General features: G+C 36.4%; 1 protein-coding gene across 1 annotated transcript in view; it reads left to right on the top strand.

Annotated features, from left to right (window-relative positions):
- The window catches only part of LOC107556691 (VPS8 subunit of CORVET complex), a 130,760-nt gene that overhangs the window by 14,821 nt on the left and 102,026 nt on the right, over window positions 1–13,913 (top strand). The window contains exons 16-21 of the mRNA XM_016239861.1: window positions 1,079–1,153; window positions 6,149–6,184; window positions 6,274–6,364; window positions 6,634–6,680; window positions 8,933–9,022; window positions 9,826–9,872. Of these exons, the coding sequence (XP_016095347.1) occupies window positions 1,079–1,153; window positions 6,149–6,184; window positions 6,274–6,364; window positions 6,634–6,680; window positions 8,933–9,022; window positions 9,826–9,872 (386 nt within the window). The remainder of the gene's footprint in view (window positions 1–1,078; window positions 1,154–6,148; window positions 6,185–6,273; window positions 6,365–6,633; window positions 6,681–8,932; window positions 9,023–9,825; window positions 9,873–13,913) is intronic.

Here is a 13,913-nt window from a genome sequence, read left to right as displayed (position 1 = left end):
GGATCAGCACTAGGCATGACGAAGCAGATATCGTCCTCTTTTGGAAGGCCAACCGAAGTAGTTTTGCTTTCTCAACGAAACATAGCGCTTTCACGACATGGCGGCAGCAACAATACAACTGCGAGAATAAAAGTTACGCCGCCTTTCTTTGCGTGAACATTTGGGCGGCGTTATGCAAACCTTCCCACATCGTGACGTAGACATGTGGGGGCGTGTTAGAACGAGCCATTTAGGTAGGCGTGGTTGACTCTTAATGTTTATAAAGAATATCTCTTTGGATTTGACACTTTAGTCTTTGCAACTTTACAGATCTTCTTTATGCACCAAGAGCTTGTAACACTCCAAAGAGAAAGGAAAAATTTAAATCGCATCATATGACCCCTTTAAAACTAAAAACTTAATTTGAGTTAAACTTAAAAAAATAAATGGAAATTAGAAATGTTGCCTTGGCAATAAGTTTAACCTGAAGTATTAAAATGAAAAAAAAATATATATATAAAAAATTAAAGCTACATCAGAATATTAATAGATCCCATAATAATATATAAATAATACAAAAATAGCACTGATAAAAATGACAGTACATTGCATTCTGCTATTAAGCATGATTTTTAAGGGAAATTATCATTCTGTAAAATCCCAGTGACTTGTAGATTTTACAGAAGCATGTATACTCCTATTTATCAATCTCAGAGTGCATGGTAGGTCTGTCTTGAAAAGGTAATAAATAAATAAATAAAAACAAATATTTATGATACACCAAAAATCTCTATTATAGAATAATTTATGTATGAAGAAAATGTATGGGATTTTTACTTCCAGAACCCTACTGCTGTATTTATTCTGGCCTAGAACTATTCATGTAGACAGGAGGAGTCAATCGAGGCCAGCCTGTATACAATTTACATCTGATACACAATATGCCTTAGACCAGATTCAAGAGTCAATGCTAAGGTCTTTTGTCTAAACATTATATAAACACATGAAGAACCCAATGGTCAATTCATGATGTAGAGGAGCTCTAGAAAGTGTTTGGTATTTAGAGATATTGAATCACTATTCCTCTGTGCATCTTCAGGCTCTAGTTGGAGAGAAGACATGCTACCAGTCTGTTTGCAGCTATGCAGGCCAGATCATGTACCTGGGAACAAAGGTAAAGCCATACATGATGACACTGAACACAAGCACAAAACATAAAAATGGATTCTATACATTTCCGCCTTCTGTATCTTTGCTAAAATTTCAGTGCTATGTGAGCTTCTGGTATAAAAACTCTGGTAGAAGCAAAGTCTTTCTGTTGTATTTCTTATAACTGCTAATCACAACTAATCATATTCCAGTGCCAAAAATATAATTTGATATATGGTCAATCATAATTTCTGGAATATTTGATTACATAATTTTAATTGTATCATCCAGGGATAGTAAATTAAATGCTTGTTTGTTTTGAGGCACTTCTGAGCGGAACTGTAGTTTTTATGTTTCGGCTGTGGTGTTCTGTGACCAAATGGAAACCGCTTGGAACAAAATGAAATTCTGGTTAATAATGTTCTTTTTAAAATGATAGTACATGGTGCTGTGGGCAGCTACATCATTAAACAAACGTGTGCACTTAGCTCTGAATCTGTAGCTAATTTTGACAAAATTGCAAAAATAAGGGCGCTACAGAATTTGGCACAGTCCCAGCAGTCAGCATGTCACATTTCTTTTCCTCATAAGAGCCTACGGCAATGCAAGGACTAGAGCTACAGTAAGGGGTTGTAATTCTGAAAGTTTACTGAGAGAGTATGTTTTTGATCATCTTGAAAATGGAAGAGGGGTGACTTCTCTCTCCAATTCCCGGTCATGTCGGTTACTTTTTAACCCCCCCCCCCCAATTAAAATTAGCTAAAAATGTACTCACCTTCATGCTATCCAAGATGTATGTGAATTTGTTTCTTCATCAGAGCAGATTTGGAGAAATTTAGCATGATCATTTACTAACCAGTGGATCTTTTGCTGTCAGACAGACGATAAAAACATCACAATAACCCACATGTAATCCACACGACTCCAGTCCATCAATGAATGTCTTGTGCAAAAGCTGTGTTTGTAAGAAAAAAAATAAATAAAAATTCAACTTCAAACTGTTGCTTCTGCCCAAAATATGAGCCACTAATCCATAATAACACTTAAAAAATGACCAGTGGAAAAAGTCCATCCTCACAGATTTGGAGAAATTTAGCATGATCACTTACTAACCAGTGGATCTTTTGCTGTCAGACAGACGATAAAAACATCACAATAACCCACATGTAATCCACACGACTCCAGTCCATCAATGAATGTCTTGTGCAAAAGCTGTGTTTGTAAGAAAAAAAAAAAAAAAAATTTCAACTTCAAACTGTTGCTTCTGCCCAAAATATGAGCCACTAATCCATAATAACACTTAAAAAATGACCAGTGGAAAAAGTCCATCCTCTGTCCTCTCACATCAAATTCCACTAGCATATTTGTTTAGAACTATTTTGGCCTGTTTTTGCTTTTAAACAGTGCTTGATCTGTGCATATTTCTCTCCTGATTAAGACAAGAAAACATTTTCACTGGAGAAAGCAAAAATATGAATAGAGGACTCAAAATTATAGTAATTTTAATGAATTTTAGTCAAAGTGATGGTTTAAGATACGAATGTGAAACATTTCTTACAAGCACATCTTATCACTTCAAAAAAGCATTAAATGATGGACTGGAGCCGTGCGGATTATTGTGATGTTTTTAATCAGCTGTTTGAACTCTCATTCCCATTCACTGCAAGTGATGTAATGCTGAATTTCTTCAAACGTCTGTTGCCATGAAGAAAAAAAAGGTGAACTATTCCTTTAAATCTTTTGATTTGAACTAGATTTTCAGGAATTACGCTAGTCGCCGTGTCACTCCATGTGTTGTCCCTGCTTAGCTTGATTCACAACATCTGCCCTGTCAAAGAGACTGGAGTTTAGTAATTCATAGACCTTTACTGGTTGTGAAAATGCACTGTAGCTTTATTCTTTTTACTCTACAGCAGAACTATCCAACAAATAGTCTTCTTTTTTTAACATTTATAAGGGTGAATATATGAGATTTGCAAGGGTATCTTGTAAACTCTCAAACTGGTAGCACATGTTGGGTGGCTGGTGTTCAGCTGTAAGTTTGGCTGACTCCTCCAGCGCCCCTCTGACTGAGCTATGGCACACTCAAGTGCTATTATGCTAATCACACATCACGCATACCCTGAATATTCAGTGAGATCTGCTCTCCGTGATGTCCTCACTGAACTTCCTGTTACCTGCAGCCAGAGGGAGGGAAGGGGAGAGAAATGAAGGAGAGAGGGGCAGCTGGAAGGAGGGTGAGAAAGAACTGTCTGTGGGTCATCCATTAGAAGTGATAGTGGGCCAGCTCCTGGAGGTCACATTAATTCCTGTGGCCTGTATCATTTTCCCCAAGTGCTGCTTATTTAATAACTCAACCAGTGCTTGAATAAACATCTAATGTGACCTCAGTTTTATGAATTATTCTAATTTTATGCTCTATCAATACATTTAATGGCGAAAACATATACCTCACAGGGCTTTGTACATTTTCACTGGTCCATTCTAAATATAATAAAGGTTTTAGGGTGCCAATAAAAAAAAAACTATTATTATTATTATAGTTCTCTTATGTAGAGGTCGCCTGATTTTACAGAGACCATTAGCTAGGTTGGACCACAATGTCCGATAACTGATTAATCACCTGATTTTTAAAATGGATACGTTATGAAAACTAAAATAATGCTGAAATTTATTACACACACAGCACAGCACTGAACCATACTTTTCATATGGAATACAAATATTCATATTAAATATTAATTAAACATTGATCATTAATGTTAGTTCATAGTTAATTAACTGATGTTAACAGATGTAACTTTAAAATTAAAAAATGCATTAGTAAATGTTGAAATTAACACTCTCTAACAATGAACAATACTTCTACAGCTTTATTAAAGTTAATGTTACAAAATGAAATCTTATTGTAAAGTGTTACGATTTCATATAAATCCAAACAGTCATGCTTAAAGGTATTTAAGCATGACGTTTAAGAAATTACATACAATATGTATATTGTATGTATACTCTCACACTTATTTGCTTACATTTTAGAACACTTGATGATTATCTAATCAGAATAACAAAATATGGCAGTCACACAGCAAAAAGTGCAGCGGTGTGTCACGTCTGACAGCTCACAGGTATCACACACCCGACACATTTTGTAACTCACAATCAATTCAAGCGGCAGTCCAAAACATTTTATTTATTCACCAAACAGGCAAAATTTCACTTCAGAAGTGAACAAAGTGGCACTGATGAGTTAGAAATTCGGTGTTTGAAAACCAAAAGCACGGAAAGAGAAAGCGCGATCTATATTACAGCTCTCTATATGAAGCATACAGACGTTAATGGAGCCACAGAACGACAAAAAAAAAATTCACAATGCATAATCTTCCAGCCTAGGGTGAAGTCATTGTGCACATTAACAATGAATTGGAACAACTCTAATGTAATTTTAAAAACTATGTGAACTATGTAAAACTAAGTGAGTGGCGCGGCAGGATTTCTGTCAGTTGCATGAACATATCAGTTTGCTTTCTCACATCACAGCTTTAAATATGCAACTTCGCTGGCTAACAAATACATTAATGTGACCAGCTGGACATAAACTAATGCAAATAGATGGTAACAATCGTGGCATTAAACATTTGGGTCAGACTTGCATGTGTTTTGGTCACACTGTTTTAACCGCTTAAGGTACTAAAAACGTCCTCTCAGCCTTGATGGCAAACATTCTGTTGTTCTTTCTCTACTAATGCAGCATCTAGTCAATAACTGAATTGCTTTATGATACGAAAACATGCACTATAGTAAACTATATTCACAGCATTTCGTTGTCTGTTTTTCGTCGTCTCGTGTGTCAAAACAGACAGCACAAGGCCTCAGTGAGGCTGCTCTCGTACTGTATAATGACAGCGGACCTTCTCAGCCACTCCAGCAACGGACACAGCCTGTAAAAACTAACAGTATGGATTTATGTCGATAACCAATAGTTCCAGCAAATGGACTATCAGTGCTGATTAATCAGCAAGATCAATCGGTCGACCTCTCAGCAAGACTGCATTTGTTTGATGTGTTGCAACAATAATATTGTGAATTATTATTATAGTTTAAAATAACTTCTCTTATTCTTTTATTCTGTTCTTTCCCCCTCAAAAAGTATCACTTGAAATCAGCACAATTTGCAGTAACACTGACTACGTTTACATGGACATCAGTAATCTAATTATGTACTTTGCTCTGAATAAGACAATATTACGATTAAGGTGTTTACATGAGTTGCTTTTAGAATATTTGATTAATGGCACACGTCATTACGTCACCACGTGACGCCATCCGACGTCCCCTCCGGAATTTCACGTATAAACATATAGTTCGTCTTCGTTATGATGCCATATACAGTTTTAGGTGTTTCATTTTTAATTTACTGAAAGCTTCAAGTGCAGTTAATTATTTGTCATGCTATACATGCAAACAGAAGACGGCATTGTTGAAGCCATTCTTTTGTTTGCTGTCAAATGGTTGACCACTGCCGTGTGTGTATCCTGTCGCAAAATGCATCGAAAATCCTACACAGCGGTAATAATTTGATTTAAGGTGTGTACATGTCTTTACTGCACTTCAATAATGCGACTAAAATAGGAATACTCCACACTAGTCTTCATTCGATTAGTGTTTACTTCGATTATGACTTTAGCTGGATTAAGGTAATCAAAAATCTCTGTTTACATGGTAGCTTCTTAATCAGAGTATTGTCTTAATCGTGTTAAAATCGGAGTATTGTTGTCCATGTACACGTACTGAATGTTCAGTTTAATATGGAAAACCAAATGTTTAATTTAGAAAGATTTAAAGAAAAACACATTTATTTGATAAGCAATTGAAGAGCAGCAACATCCAACTGGTAAAATGACAGTTCTATCATCTGGCTCAAAATTCTCTTGGGACTGCTCTGGGTCATCAGGCCACCCTTGTTCACCCTTGTTCAGCCCTGTTTCAGATTTGTTAATCAATTTTTTATTCTTCTTTGTAGTCTGTGCACATCATGACCCTGAGGAACTGGCGTGAGGTAAGGCATAATTTTGTAACACATCACTGATGTTATATCTGATTAGCAATAGCAAATCTGATAGTAATGGGAGTTCTGATGTCCTGCAGCGTGTGGACCATCTGTTGAAGCAGGAGAAGTTCATGGAGGCTCTGTCTCTTGCATGGTCCTTGCACGAGGGCACCGCCAAAGCTGTGCTAGGTCGGCCCTTCTGTTCACCATCCACTCTAAAATAATATATACAGGTGCATCTCAATAAATTAGAATGTCGTGGAAAAGTTCATTTATTTCAGTAATTCAACTCAAATTGTGAAACTCGTGTATTAAATAAATTCAATGCACACAGACTGCAGTAGTTATTGTTTGATAGAATTAAGATTAGAAAAAATACAAATGCTCTAATGATGCCACAAAATCCAGATAGTAATGTAAACCTTATGTGATTAATATGTGATGTGTTTATGTAACAGGTCTATTTGCAGACCCTGCTAAGAGAAAAGGTGTGGTTGCAGACAAGGTAAGATTCTTGCTAATACACTGACACTGCTGTACATACATCTTCAATTTCAAAAAGTTTCTTGTTGGAACATAAGGTGTAGAAAGCAATTGGAACTAAGTATGCACAATATATGTCAAGTCGAGTCACCTTTATTTATATAGCGCTTTTAACAATACAGATTTTGTCAAAGCAACTGAACAGCATTAATTAGGAAAATAGTGTCAATAATGCAAAGTGACAATAGTAAACACTCATTTTTCAGTTAAAGACAGTTCATCATTGAATTCAGTGATGTCAACCTCCAGCTCAGTTAAAATAATATCTTTGCAATTATGTCAAAGATATCGCCGGAAATGAAGTGTCCCCAACTAAGCAAGCCAGAGGCGACAGTATATAATATATGCACTACCAGTGAAACATTTTAGAACACCCATGTACTAAATAGGAAAAAGAGGCTTGTCTATGCCATGACATACCACCGTTAGAATAGTGAAGACTGGTAGAGGGTCTTATAGACCAATATTTGGTTCATCACGCAGTGTTTTTTTATGCCGCAAGTAAAGTAAGCTCTCATTGTGTGACATCAGACATGGAAGTGTAAGCGGGCTGTTTGCTGGATTTGTTGCCAACCTTTGGTGAACTGGACCGAAAGGTGAAAACAAAGCAACCTACAAGTGCAACACATTTGTGGGAACTTCTGCAGCAAACTTTCCAAACAACATTTGGTCCCACTTTATATTAATGGTGGCCTGAACTACTATGTACTTAGATCAAAAAATAAGTACAATGTACTTATTGTGTTCATATTGTATTGCAAAACACTTTAGCTGCTATTGAGGTGGGAAACGGGTAAGGTTAGGGACAGGTTTGGTGGTATGGGTAGGTTTAAGGGTGGGTTAAGTTGTAAGGGATGGGTAAACAGTGTAATTATAAATGTAATTACAGAAATTAATTACAGATGTAATTACATGCAGGTATTTTTAAAATATAAGTACAATGTAAAAACATGTATGTACACAATAAGTGCATTGTACCAAATTATTAAATGTAAGTACATAGTAGTTAAAGGCACAATATGTAAGATTTTTTTATTAAAATATCCAAAAACCACTATAACAGTGTTATATATTTTGCTGACTTGTGTACTTACATTATCCCAAATGTTTCGAACAATGTTTAAATCCAGAGAAATAACCAATTTTAACTAGTGACTCGGACCGTGCCCATAGTGTCATTGTGTCACCTGCCAATGACGTCATAACCCCTCGATAGAAAACATGGAAACATGGAAACACCAAAGATGCTTTAATATGTTGTGCGTTTTAATAGACCGGTGATGACCACACAGAGTAGCATTATAACAGTACTCTCAAATGTATCTAGTATGATGAAACGACGCTGCTTTCCCCCCCCCCCCCCACATACACACGACCGGAAGGAGCGGAAGCAGTCGACTGTGGCATAATAAAAGCTCCGCTGCTTTCGAGCCGTGTGTCACGCTCGTTCAGCGGCCTCATTTCGCTTCGACGGCTTTCAGCCTCACCCTGCTTCATTCTACTACGTTAATAAATCATTAGCTCATCTATGAACATGATTTCTGCCCGAGTCCCGTCGGATTGCATCGGCTGTGGGGATGAAGACGACAACTCCCATGATTCCACACACAGTCACGGCGTCATCAAACTACGCCTTTGTCTATTTGTTTATTTTGAATATGCGCCTACTGTGCCTTTAAGGCCACTTAATATAAAGTGGGACCCAACATTTGATATCCAATGTAGAAAAAAAGCCACAAGTGTTTTCATTAGGTTATTGTATGATGTCTGATTACTTTGATTCAGAAATGGAGGTTGGATCAGTAGTGGGTACCCACCGGTTTATACTGTGTGTGTGTGTGTGTAAGAACAGCATGTCAGATTTCAGACAGAGAACTGTCAGTTCATGTTTAGAAATTAGTTTTCATGTGTTGTTTATATACCCTTTAACTTAAAATTAAATCCATTGGTTAAAACTTTTTGAGCTCGATTCTCTAACTCTGATCTTATCAGGATCCCACTTCTATTAAAATGAGAATGATTTTTGTTCTTATTGAGACTGTATTTGTTTTTTTTTTCTCTAAATGACAGATTTCAAAATGAAATCTGTAGCACTGTAAGTAACAGATATAATGGCCTAAATGAACTTGTTGTAGGTATATAAAAACTAATTATCATTATTATTATTTTGTGCAAATAAATGACATTCCTCTGCTGATTTTTCTCTCTTCACAGATGGTGGAAATTTTGTTACAGTATGTGGATCGCTCTCTGAAAAAGTGTCCAGAGCAAGGAAAAATCCAGGTGATGGAGCAGCACTTCCAGGTAATGGGTCACCAATAGAAGCCCTCTCAAATGAGCCTCAAATGGTGTTATCTTAGGGAATCATTTTTAAACATCTCCAGAAGTCAAATATTTTTCCATATTATTTAAAGATTTAGATATTATTTAACGAGAGTGCAAGGCAGAGCTGAAGAGTTTTCTAGCATTATAGAGGCTTTTAAGAGAGGTGAGAGTGAGGAGAGCAGACTTAGAGAATGATGCAGACAGTCTCATTTATGTCAGTCTTTAGGCCTGCGGCATCCATTTTTAAACTGTATCTCATCATAAGGCGGAAAGCACATACAATAATGGCCCACTAATGTCATCTCTCCTCTGCCTCTGGGTCTCGCTTGCTCTCAGATTTCTTTTTGCCATTAAGAAGCACTCTGTCATAAAAAAAATAAGGCACTCACCATGGCCAAATGGCAGATTTAGCTCTGTATATCTAGGGCGATGTGGAATGTTATGCTGCTCTAACTGTCTGTCTGTCAGACACATTTTCAAAGTCAGTTTTACCGCAAGAGAAATGTGCACATTTAATTACTTCCCGTGTTCGTTGGGCTGGGAGATATATCAGATATATCAGATTGGATTCACAATATTTTCAAGATAAGTTGTTGTTCTGCAAACAAAGATTTCTTTCTCGTTCTCTAGTTTACTTTGGCAGCCCTGATGTTATTAGTACAGTCTATTATTATGAATGAATGAATTCTCACTCTCTTTTTTTCTTGTTCTTCTATGTCTTCAAACCCCATCACTCTGTCTTTTCTTGCTCCTGCTTGTTCTTTCTGTCTTCTCCTCTGCAGGACATGGTTCCTGTCATGGTGGATTATTGTCTCCTTCTACAGAGAACGTGAGTGTATACACACCTCTTTTCGTGCACACACACACTATGGAGAATGGTGTTGTATTTGTGTACTCTGAGCCTGTTCGTTTTCTGGGAATCATCCCAGAGTTTGCAAACAAGCCTGAAGCATTAATTAAATGTTCTGTTTTCAATATAATTTATTTTCTGTGGACAACAGTTGTGGCATTACATCATTTACCATTGAAAATCATTTCAGTCCCTCAGTTGGTAGGATTTTAAATTTTTTTTAAAATGTCTCTTCTGTTCACCAAGGCTGCATTTATTTAATCAAAGTACAGTGAAACAGTAATATTGTGAAATATTATTAAAATAACTGTAATTTAAAATAGCTATAATAATGTAAAATAACTGTTTTCTGTTGTAATATATTGTAAAATGTAATTTATTCTGGTGAAATCAAAGCTGAATTTTATAGCATCCATTACTCCATTCTTTACTGTCACATGATCCTCCAGGGATCATTCTAATTAGCTGTTTTGCTGTTCAAGAATAATTTCTTATTATTATCAATGTTGAAAACAGCTAATTAATATTTTCCTGGAAACCATGCTTTTTTATTCTTTGATGAACAGAAAGTTCAAAAGAATGACAATTATTCAAAATATAGTTTTTCAATAATGTCAGTTTATTTAATCCTTGCTGTAAAAAAAATTTTGGAATTTTTTTTTTTTTCACAGACCCGAATCTTAGTAATTGCTTACTGTAGAGCCTAAATTGCTTTAAATTTGGAACCTAAATTTGAAAAATAGAATCTCAGTTTTTAATGTGTACACTTTCTATTCTACAGGAAGTAATGTAAATTACTGGGTTACTGTTTCCTATGTTGACAGTGCTGTACAATTACTTTTTTTTTTTCGGCACAAAGCACTGGAGCTGCAGAGTTGGAGAGTTTAGTGCTACAATAGTATGGTCTGTGCTACAAGTATAAAACATCTCTTACTGTCTCTGAAAAAAAAAAAGAATGAAAAAGTAAAAGATCCTAAAAGGTTAAAGCTTCATAAAATGAATCCATGTGAATCAAGCGGTTTTGTGTCAAGATACGATCGCTTCATATGATAAACATATAGACTTTTATTTACAAGTGAATGAATGATTTTGAAAAATACATCACGAAGCAAAGAGGACACTGACATGCCGAAAGACAAGACAGAGCAGGTTACTTTAGGTATGAAACAAAGTCTCGGCTTTCAAATTGTATCATTTTGTAAGAAATTCAAACAATAAATTCCGTTTTGTGGCTCTTTAATGTGTTGTGACAGATCACTGTAGTGCCTCATTTCAAGCGGCATGTGAACCGATCATCTCTTCCTCTTTGCTAGTTAAAGAACAGTATAAAGATGAATGATCATCAGAAGGTATTTTGTTTCAACCGCGGAAAGACGTGAATACACACCATGTGCTGCAAGGTATATGAGAGGAAAAAAATTTTCATTCTGGCAGGGAGTGAAAGCAGACAGATCTTTTCATAGCACTTAGGACATATTTGTCACACAGAACAGCTCTACCTCTTCAGTTCTGCTACTGTCAGATATATTTTGCTTTGTGTGTGTGTGTGGGAGTACTAAAGAGAATCTGAAGACGATGAGCGTGTGTATGTGCTTGTATGTGCTTGTTTGCTTGTGTTTACTGATAAGCAGGTGAGAGAATGTTTGAACTCTTCTAACAATGTATTGCCCAGTGTTAAGGCAGAGCAGAGCTTGTTAACTTGAGAAGAAGTGTGATGAAGTGCAGATCTCAGCAACTCAATTAACTCGGCCAAAACTCTGAAACGCCCTTTCATGTTAGCTCCACCCCCTCAGCACAATGTCAGCAGCAGGTCTCAGATCAGTGGGATGCAGCACCACTGATCACCCCTTCTTCAACATCCAGTTGTTCCTAGTCTAACCACTTTATTCACCCACACAGAATTTATAGCAGTTTTGCCAAAAGATAATCTTCCTGTTATTTATTTTGAGTAACAGATATTTCATTTGTGGTACTTTGGTAGTATACTGTTGTAATTCCACAGTGCTGATCTTTACTATAATGAATAGTATACTGAATAGGATTGCTTGGTAAAGGTTGACTAGTCATCCCACAACCGACCAGTGAGTAGAGTAGTCCAGTGGTTCTTCACTGGTTCTGCTTCATATTTACATTAGACACTAATTGGTGAGCCAGCACAGTGCTGCATGATTCCCTTACGTAAAATGTTATGTTCCTCAAAAAAAAATTTAAAAAATGAAAATGTTGATAAAGAAATGAAATGACGGTGAGAATGAGAGAATTTTAACAACTAATTTACAGCATATACAGGCCTTATAAAAGTAATTTCAGTGTCAGTAGTGTCACTAAACAGAATTGTAAAAAAAGCAAATGGAAAACCATTGATATTAACTTTGATAGGGGTAAGTATTTTACATGAACATAAAAAATAAGACATTTTTAATACAGTGGCCATTCTGGTAACCCATCAATTAGTACGATTTGAAAATACATAGTTTGGCATATCTCCATACTGAACATATTCATAGACCATGGTATTTATGTGGTACTTAAAAAAATACAGTGTAGTTACCATAGTGCTTATTTAAATAAACAACATATCAACATTGCACATTTTATTGGTGATTTGTTCTTGTTTGTTCTTCTAAAGGAATTTCTTGGTTGGATAAACAAACTTAAGAATTAAACACTGACATGCACACATGCACATACTACTTATTCGTACATAATTAACATCGAATGATATTCCCATCCTCACAGGAGGCCACTAACTTAAAAATCTGTATTGGAAGATAATATAACTTTTCCTGTTTTGTAAGAAATGATTACTGAATTCAGAACATCTTTGTAAACAGCACATAGTTCATAAACTTTTTTTGCTCTTTCTGCACTTCTTATCTTATTGTCATGGTGTTTTCATTACCTGTGGCTCATGGAGAAGTTGTAATAATACACACGTGAGCACATGCGTGCATACACACAAAGATAAACTGGAATCACAATATCCTTGGGCCAAACTCTCAGACATCTCATTACTGCCCTGCACTTTCTCTCAAGCTGATTATAATCTCCATCTGTTCTCGCTCTCTAGCAATGTGTCAGTGTCAGCAGATAACCTCATCTCCCCTCTGATCCAGTGTCCTAAAGCGTTGCCCCAAATTATGTTAGTGGAGTGCAGCGACAGCAGTTTTCCCTCTCTGCTGAAAGCCTCCGACTCTAGATTCACTCCAGGTTTTCTCTTTCTCACTCGCTGCTTTGGTGAGAGAAACCCTGCATGTTTCAAGTTTTATTACTGTTAAAGGAATATTCCTGGTTCAATACAAGCTCACTTGGCAGCATTTGTGGCATAAACTTGATTAACACAAAAGAATTTCGACTTGTCCATTGTTTTCAAAGATCAGCGTTGTGGAGAAGCAGTACAAAGTAAATGGGGCCACTTTTTTGAGGAAGTGTAGGGTAAAATCAGAAGTGTAGTATTTGATTTTCTAAAAGCCCTTAAAGTGCCTCTGTTATGTAATTTTAAAGGTTACTAATATTGTTTTGGGAGTCTCCTACAGTAGGTTTACATGCATGCAAGGTCAAAAAACGCTTTTGTTTTCTCTTTAAAGGGGTCATATGATGCTTTTTTTAAAGATCATTATTTTGTGTATTTGGTGTAACAGAATATGTTGACATGCTTTAATGTTCAAAAAACACATTATTTTTCAAATACTGTACATTATTGTAAGTCCTCTATGCCCCTTCTCTCTCAAATGCTTCGTTTTCTACAAAGTCCCTCCTTCCGACAAGCACAGTCTGCTCTGATTGGCCAGCTGACTCAGTGCATTGTGATTGGCCGAACACCGCAAGCACTCGTCGGAAATGTAACGCCCCTTACCATAATCGCGAGCTTCATCTTTCAAAATAAATGTAAAGACAGAGCCCGAAAGGGGAACAGAGTCTCGTGACAGACACAGTGATGAATATGTGTTTGCAGTACACAAGCCACGGTTAAGACAGCTGACTCCACTGTGATGTGTCTCGCTCTCTCTCTCTCTCTCT

This window comes from Sinocyclocheilus grahami, unplaced genomic scaffold (genome assembly GCF_001515645.1).
Source record: "Sinocyclocheilus grahami isolate Dianchi unplaced genomic scaffold, SAMN03320097.WGS_v1.1 scaffold576.1, whole genome shotgun sequence".
NCBI classification, from domain to species: Eukaryota; Metazoa; Chordata; class Actinopteri; order Cypriniformes; family Cyprinidae; genus Sinocyclocheilus; species Sinocyclocheilus grahami.
Note: the sequence above shows the minus strand (reverse complement) of the source record. Positions and strands in the feature narration are given on the sequence as shown.